This window comes from Neoarius graeffei, chromosome 19, assembly GCF_027579695.1.
Source record: "Neoarius graeffei isolate fNeoGra1 chromosome 19, fNeoGra1.pri, whole genome shotgun sequence".
Taxonomy (NCBI): Eukaryota; Metazoa; Chordata; class Actinopteri; order Siluriformes; family Ariidae; genus Neoarius; species Neoarius graeffei.
The window spans coordinates 64,200,867-64,209,074 of NC_083587.1; the positions used below are offsets into that span (position 1 = coordinate 64,200,867).

General features: G+C 42.5%; 1 protein-coding gene across 1 annotated transcript in view; it reads right to left on the reverse strand.

The window, feature by feature from the left end:
* The window catches only part of smg5 (SMG5 nonsense mediated mRNA decay factor), a 50,497-nt gene extending 45,281 nt beyond the window's left edge, over positions 1-5,216 (reverse strand). The window contains exon 1 of the mRNA XM_060900421.1: positions 4,800-5,216. Coding sequence (XP_060756404.1) covers positions 4,800-4,864 — 65 coding nt within the window. The 5' untranslated portion in view covers positions 4,865-5,216. The remainder of the gene's footprint in view (positions 1-4,799) is intronic.
* Between the last annotated feature and the right edge of the window lie 2,992 nt (positions 5,217-8,208).

Consider the following 8,208-nt stretch of genomic DNA (forward strand, 5'->3'; position numbering starts at 1 on the left):
TTCATCTGATTATTTAATTAGCCTTTTACGTTTTATCAGTGAAAATGCATGCATGTTGCATAAAAGTTATAACACCTATCCTGTTTTAATGAGTCAACCCACAATCAGTCTTAGTCGAGCAAGTCGGTAATGATATTTCTTACTTTCACCATAAATTTTTATTTATACGACTTTGGTCTATAGCTGTAAAAGGCCTCGGCCTTAAAGTGCATATCACGGGTAAATTCAGGAGCAAGATCAATGTAATTCTCCTCATTCTCATCTCATCATCGCTAGCCGCTTTATCCTGTTCTACAGAGTCGCAGGACTACGGGCGAAAGGCAGGGTACACCCTGGACAAGTCGCCAGGTCATCACAGGGCTGACACATAGACACAGACAACCATTCACATTCACACCTACGCTCAATTTAGAGTCACCAGTTAACCTAACCTGCATGTCTTTGGACTGTGGGGGAAACCGGAGCACCCGGAGGAAACCCACGCGGACACGGGGAGAACATGCAAACTCCGCACAGAAAGGCCCTCGCCGGACACGGGGCTCGAACCCGGACCTTCTTGCTGTGAGGCAACAGCGCTAACCACTACACCACCGTGCCGCCCCATGTAATTCTCCTATTTTATATTAAACTTTGGTCAAATATGTGTCACATTTTGCGCAATTTTATTTATCTTGCGCAATACCAGAACAATTCAGTTGAAATCGAGCCATTTGAGGCGAATTGTTCCGCCTCTGAAAAAACTTGGCATTTGGATTTCCCGGCAAACATTGATTTTCGTGACGTCGCGTGCGGGACGCCTCCCTCTGAATCCTACATCAGCGTTGGTTTGTTTATAAGAAAACGACCTGGTGGTTTTCTGCAAATTTCTTCAACGTTATCGCGTAATTATTAAAATGGTTAACAGATGTATCATAGGAGGGGGTAGCAACACCAATCATGATGGGATTAGTACTCATCGTTTTCCAAAAGACCGGACAATGAGAGAGAAACGGGAGCGCTTGGTCTACACAGGCTGTGCACTGAAACCGTGCAAAGCTCACGCAGCCTGCTGGCGCTTCCGCAGGTGACGTCACGAATCTGGCTCCAGACTCCGTTGGGATTTTTCCAGACGCGTTTTATTTTATTTTATTTTTTTCTGCTGTAGACAGATGGCCTTGTGCAAAATTACCCTTCTGGATGAGTGTGTAAAGGGACAGACTTTCATATTAAAAAAAAAAAAAAAACCCACGAAGTTGGTCCAGAATATGCACTTTAAAGGGATAGTTCGGGATTTTTGACATGAATCTGTATGGCATCCCCATCAATAGTGTCGTGCAAACACACTGACTTACCCCTGACAGCATCCTGTGAGTCCAGTTCTTGTCCAGTTTTGGTCCAGACGAAAGTAGTCCGGCAAGTTTGTTGGGGTCTCAAAAGTAAAACGTTTTTCGTCTCAAAACAGTATGTGTTCAAAAGAGTGATATATTTGCATCACAAGACCGTTGCCAAATAAAAAGTCAGACCTCGAAATCGCTTGGCACCATTTTCTCTCCCTCGGTATCACTGCGCGCTGTCATGTTGACATCTGCGCAGGAATCGACACCTTTCCCATTGTTTGGCAGTGATTAGGAGTTCAGATCAGCGGCGCTAACAAGCTAATTTGAGAGCAAGAACAGCGACAAATTTATCACCTTCTATAACCTATACAATAATATATTTGTGAAAATGGTGCGCACTTGCGACTATCCAGGCTGTAGCAACAAAGATGTGGCTGAATCTCCGCACACATTTCACCGTCGTAGTCAGACATGTTGTCGCTAACTTTGCTAGCAGTAAACAATGTAGTGATGTGTCGGTCGCGAATGATCCGGTTCAAAGAGCTTTCTCTTTGAAGTGAACGACGGGAGCCGGCTCTTCGGTGGGAGCCGAGTTGGGGAGCCGAATTAGTTTTTTGTCCTTAGGTGCCTCAGAGAGAGAGAGAGAGAGAGAGAGAGAGACACAGAGTTCAGCTCAGCTGAAGGATGATTGTCTATTTGACAACCATGATCATTATTTTGTTGCCATGAATTCCTAAAGCTCATGATATAAATTGTCGCTCATAAATTGACAGGTTCGGTCGGCAACCGCCTTGGCATGGCCAGATTAATCTGCGGTATACAACAAGACAGCAGTCATTATAACAGGAGCATATTTGCTGTTCCAGTGGCTTCTCATTACTGGTGGAGCAGAGTGCGGCACTTTTTTCTCTTTTTACATGCGCTCAAGGTGCCACATATTTTGTTGCACATTGTTCTGTGTTTGTTAAAATAATTTCCAACTTTGCTTAATAGTTTCTTAGGCCTGATTTATACTTCATAATTTATTTTGTGGCATTTTGTTCAAGGTCGAGTGTGAAATAAAGCCATAAAGGATAAACAGTTGATGTCTTCTGTGTATTTTATATTGGTAATATAACACAGTTTTGCATTATGTTTGTGAGAAAATAATTTATTAATTGGTAAGCAAGTTTTATTTCTATAGCTAGAACATTGTTACACTGCTATACTTTACAAAGCTTTACAATGGCTACAAAAACTAAAAAATAAAATGGAAAACATCCTATTGATAAAATATAAATAATAATGTAATTAATTAACTAGTTAATTGCAGCAGGGGCGGCACGGTGGTGTAGTGGTTGGCGCTGTCGCCTCACAGCAAGAAGGTCCTGGGTTCGAGCCCCGGGGCCGGCGAGGGCCTTTCTGTGTGGAGTTTGCATGTTCTCCCCGTGTCCGCGTGGGTTTCCTCCGGGTGCTCCGGTTTCCCCCACAGTCCAAAGACATGCGGGTTAGGTTAACTGGTGACTCTAAATTGAGCGTAGGTGTGAATGTGAGTGTGAATGGTTGTCTGTGTCTATGTGTCAGCCCTGTGATGACCTGGCGACTTGTCCAGGGTGTACCCCGCCTTTCGCCCGTAGTCAGCTGGGATAGGCTCCAGCTTGCCTGCGACCCTGTAGAAGGATAAAGCGGCTAGAGATAATGAGATGAGATGAGTTAATTGCAGCAATTAAATCAAAAATAAAATCTCAGGAGCCGTCTGGGAGCCGAAAGAGCCGGCTCCTTATAGTAAGAAGAGCCAAAAGAGCCGGCTCCCGAAAAAGAGCCGAAATTCCCATCACTAAAACAATGAACGAAACAGCCGTGGCTGTCACCTGGCAGCAGCGCGCAGTGATAAGAAGGGAGAGAAAATGGTGCCAAGCGATTTCGAGGTCTGACTTTTTATTTGGCAACGGTCTTGTGATGCAAATATATCACTCTTTTGAACACATACTGTTTTGAGACGAAAAATGTTTTACTTTCGTGACCCCAACAAAGGTGGCACGGTGGTGTAGTGGTTAGCGCTGTCGCCTCACAGCAAGAAGGTCCGGGTTCGAGCCCCGGGGCTGGCGAGGGCCTTTCTGTGCGGAGTTTGCATGTTCTCCCCGTGTCCGCGTGGGTTTCCTCCGGGTGCTCCGGTTTTCCCCACAGTCCAAAGACATGCAGGTTAGGTTAACTGGTGACTCTAAATTGACCGTAGGTGTGAATGTGAGTGTGAATGGTTGTCTGTGTCTATGTGTCAGCCCTGTGATGACCTGGCGACTTGTCCAGGGTGTACCCCGCCTTTCGCCCGTAGTCAGCTGGGATAGGATCCAGCTCGCCTGCGACCCTGTAGAACAGGATAAAGCGGCTAGAGATAATGAGATGAGACCCCAACAAACTTGCCGGACTACTTTCGTCTGGACCAAAACTGGACAAGAACTGGACTCACAGGATGCTGTCAGGGGTAAGTCAGTGTGTTTGCACAACACTGTTGATAGGGATGCCATACAGATTCATGTCAAAAATCCCGAACTATCCTTTTAAAACCGGTTCCCGCTGTGAAGTCATGCACTCAGGGCTGGCTGGCTCATTGGGGCAGCTCGAATGCCAACTTTGCGGTCGATTTTAACTCTCAAAAATATAAAAAAATTTTATTCCTATACAAAAAAGTCAAGGACGGAGATACTATCCACTCAGACATTTATAGAAAAACAAAGGTTCTGTGTATCTGCTTTAAACACCTATCATGCCTGCGCTTCATTAAGACGACTGACTTTAAGTTATCCTGAGAACTCTTCACCCTGTCATTCTGACACACACACACACAAGTTTAGACATTCATGAAATGTCAAACCTTTTTTTTTTTTAAAGGGAAAAAAAAAAAGTGTCTCGGGTCTGCGAGTCGATTCTCCAGTTTAAAGAGCCGACTCAGAGTCGACTCATTCACACCACGACGAAATCCTCGCGTGGATGTGCGCGCACAATTAATTACCCAGTCAGACAGCCTACAATTAAAGTTTATAAAGATATTAAAGTCAGATAGAAGGTGAAACAGTCAATACAGGTGAATTTCTTGACAGCTGTCATCAGGAAAATATCTCTGCCGTGTAATCTAAGATAATAAGTGACTCTTGGGTTGATTACTGTCTGAAATAAATACTGATTAGTTGGAAATTTGCATATTGCGTCCTCGAATATTTATTTATTTGATCATTTGAGTGATATTCAGGTCCTTCTATGTGGGAGCTAGGTCTACACTGGAGTTGCCTGCTAGCCAGATTAGCTCATGTTCTGCTGAGTTATGAGCCGACATGCAAAACGTCTGATTAATTTGATAAATAAAAGTAATTAAGGTCAAAGAAAATACGCGTCTACTGTTAGCTCGGGCTGTAGTTAGCGAGCTAGTGCTAGCGCTACTGGAGTGTTAAGGTGATTCAGTAGTTTAGTATTTAAGCTCGTGTGCCTGAACGCGGTGCCGTTGCTCACCTGTACAGCCGCTTGATGTGAAGGATTTTGGCCTCCGGCTCGCTGTCCTGTCCCGGTCCGCTCATACCTGCGGCCGTTTTCGGTTAGCTTTAGATTAGCACACACCGAAACCCAAGGCGCTGCTGATTCAGGCTCGCGCGCCTTGTCTTAGGTTAGCTAGCAAGCTAGCTAGCTAACGTTAAACAACGTTAGCTTTCTAGCTAGCTCCCCGCTTCCTCCGACGACTTAGACGGACTCGCTGTGGTTCCTTATGCCGCTTGTCGCAGGCCTCTTTACCCATCCGTTCAAGAGTCGGGTAAAGGACGGACAAAACCGGGTACGCCGTAGGTCAGCTGTCACGCCCCGGACTGTATTTGATGTTGTTCACCGTTTGAAGAATTGTTCCGTGAGCGGCCATTTTTTCCCCCCCCACAGCGGCCGCTCCAATCTCGCGAGATTTGCGTCGTATTTTCTCCTCAAACAGTACAATGGTCACTTAAATTACCGCGAGACTTGAGATGGTTTCTTTCCAACACAGTGACCACTCTCTCGATCTCGCGAGATTTGCTGGATGTTCATGGCCATTGTTGGGATTGACATTTATTTCAGTCCAAAAGTTTGCATTCTTTTATCGCTTTTTGATGAAATATTGCAACGAATTTGATACAAAATGCTCAGAGATGGAATGTAAAGAGGGTAGAGGTCTAGGAAGGATTTAAATAATGTAGGAACAGGAGTGAATTTTCATTTTTATCCCCACCAAACTGTGTGACTATGGAGACAACTGACTGTCAGAGAAATAGGAGAATAAAAAAATACAGAAAGAATCCTGTGCTAAAATCGTACTTAATTTTAGGGCGGCACGGTGGTGTAGGGGTTAGCACGGTCGCCTCACAGCCATGGCCATTGTTGGGATTGACATTTATTTCAGTCCAAAAGTTTGCATTCTTTTATCGCTTTTTGACGAAATATTGCAACGAATTTGATACAAAATGCTCAGAGAGGGAATGTAAAGAGGGTAGAGGTCTAGGAAGGATTTAAATAATGTAGGAACAGGAGTGAATTTTCATTTTTACCCCCACCAAACTGTGTGACTATGGAGACAACTGACTGTCAGAGAAACAGGAGAATAAAAAAATACAGAAAGAATCCTGTGCTAAAATCGTACTTAATCTTAGGGCGGCACGGTGGTGTAGGGGTTAGCACGGTCGCCTCACGGCAAGAAGGTTCTGGGTTCGAACCCAGCAGCCAGCGAGGGTCTTTCTGTGTGGAGTTTGCATGTTGTGTCTGTGTGGGTTTCCCCTACAGTCCAAAGACATGCAGTTAGGTTAACGTGGGGTGGCCTTGGGCACTTCACACTTTTTTTGGGCGCACACACACACTGCTCTCTGGGTGTGTGTGTGCGCATGTGTTCACTGCTTCAGATGGGTTAAATGCAGAGGATGAATTTCACTGCGCTTGAAGTGTGCATGTGACAAATAAAAGTTTCTTCTTAATTTAAGTTACATAGTGCATGATCTTTTTAAACAAGAATACTGACTCAGGGAGAAAATCATCTATCATCTGATATTCCTGAGCCGTTTCTCATCACTCCGTCAATCCTGTAATTGAATTTGGTGTGAAATGTGGACATTTTGGTCATAGAGCACCTCGGATACGTCAAAAGTCATCACACCTCAACCTTAGGCTCAGAAGAAGTTCTGGTGACAGGCTGGAGCTGGTAGCCAATCGGGGGGGGGGTGTCCAGAATAATCAAACAGTATTATTCAACAAATTATTTCTAATATTATGACAATATCAAAGTTGTATACCAACAATACTGAGTGATGCGGATTTTGTGGCAGATGCGAGGGATGCTATTTTCCATAGAATCAACACTATTACTGTCAACATTTTTACAATGATTTCTTCATCATATCTGTTAAAATACTGTTGCACTGATTTGAAACTTCGTCTCCTGCTGGATGTTGGAGATCAACTGTGCCGAGATGTACTTTGTCTGAACATTTTCACGCTCATGTGATAGATAGAAGGAAATATAGACACTTCCATATCATATTATGATAAGAATTAATTTTTATTCATCTTATTAATTTCATCTCTATGATTCACCCACCCCAAAATATAAATACCTGCTTATTCCAAAAAAGAAAAAAAATTAATAATAATAATAATAATAATAATAATAATGGAAATGAACGCATTATTTTCAACAGCATTGAATAAATTAAAGGATGAGAATAGCAATCCCAATCATTATTACATTAATAATAATAATAATAATAATAATAATTACAATTCAATAACCAGAATATTAACATTCATAACAAATCCATAAACGTTCGCAACACTCCAAATTGATCACTCTTCCATTAATATATATTTATATGTATATACTATATATACAAAAAAGAAGAAGAGAATTAAATCCCCAAATGTCTGCCCTTTTCATAGAAGATAATTTTTTGGGGTGGGGCTTATGGCTTGTCAAGGAGAATGGATATGATTTTCTTATGGCTGACAAAGGTCAAATGAAGATTTAGCAGAAGGAGGCACATCATGGGAACTCCATCCATTTCCAGGGATTAAAGATAAAGTAAATAAATTATTTTCAAAAGAAAACAAGAAAAGCAAGGAGGGTGGGGTGGGGGAGTGTTTGGCGTATAAAAGGTCAGCAGAATAAAATGGGATGGTAAATATCTCGAGGGTTTGACCTTATAAACGGATTCATCTGCAGCTCAAGGCGAGCCTACACACGCACACACACACACACACGCATACACTGGAGCACTGAAAACACCCAGCTGTAAGAATCAACAGCCATGAAGATGAAAATTACTCAAATATTGTTATATTCCGTATATAGATAATATATAGATATATACAAACATTGCTTTGTCACCTAGAAACTATTACAAAATGCCCCAGTCAATGAGAAAATGGGTGCAAGCTCAAGATGTGTGGCAGCGTAATGGTGATGCATCATACGTCTCAGACTCCGTATGTTAAGTCTGTGCAAAAAAGTGCTTCCAAAGACACCTGCCTCGAAATTGCCACTTCGTTTCCAAAAAAAAGAAAAGAAAAAAGAAAGAAAAGATTCCTCTTCTCGGACAAAATACATTCTGTACAATGCATATATAAACAAATCGTATGTACATGTCCATATAATATATACCCATACATCAGTATATACACAAACACTGTACACACACTGTATATACACACCTTCACTCACTACACAACATTATTTCAACTGCAATACATACCTGCAATTGTTTAAAAAAAGAAAAGGAAGAAAAAAATTTCAAATGTCCAGGCTACTCGGCCACAGAGTCCAGAAGTTAAAGTTAAAGATATTTCCAAATCCAGTGAACCATCGACTGCTGTGCAGATGAACAAGAGACAACATTCCCTCATCCGGGATCTCAGG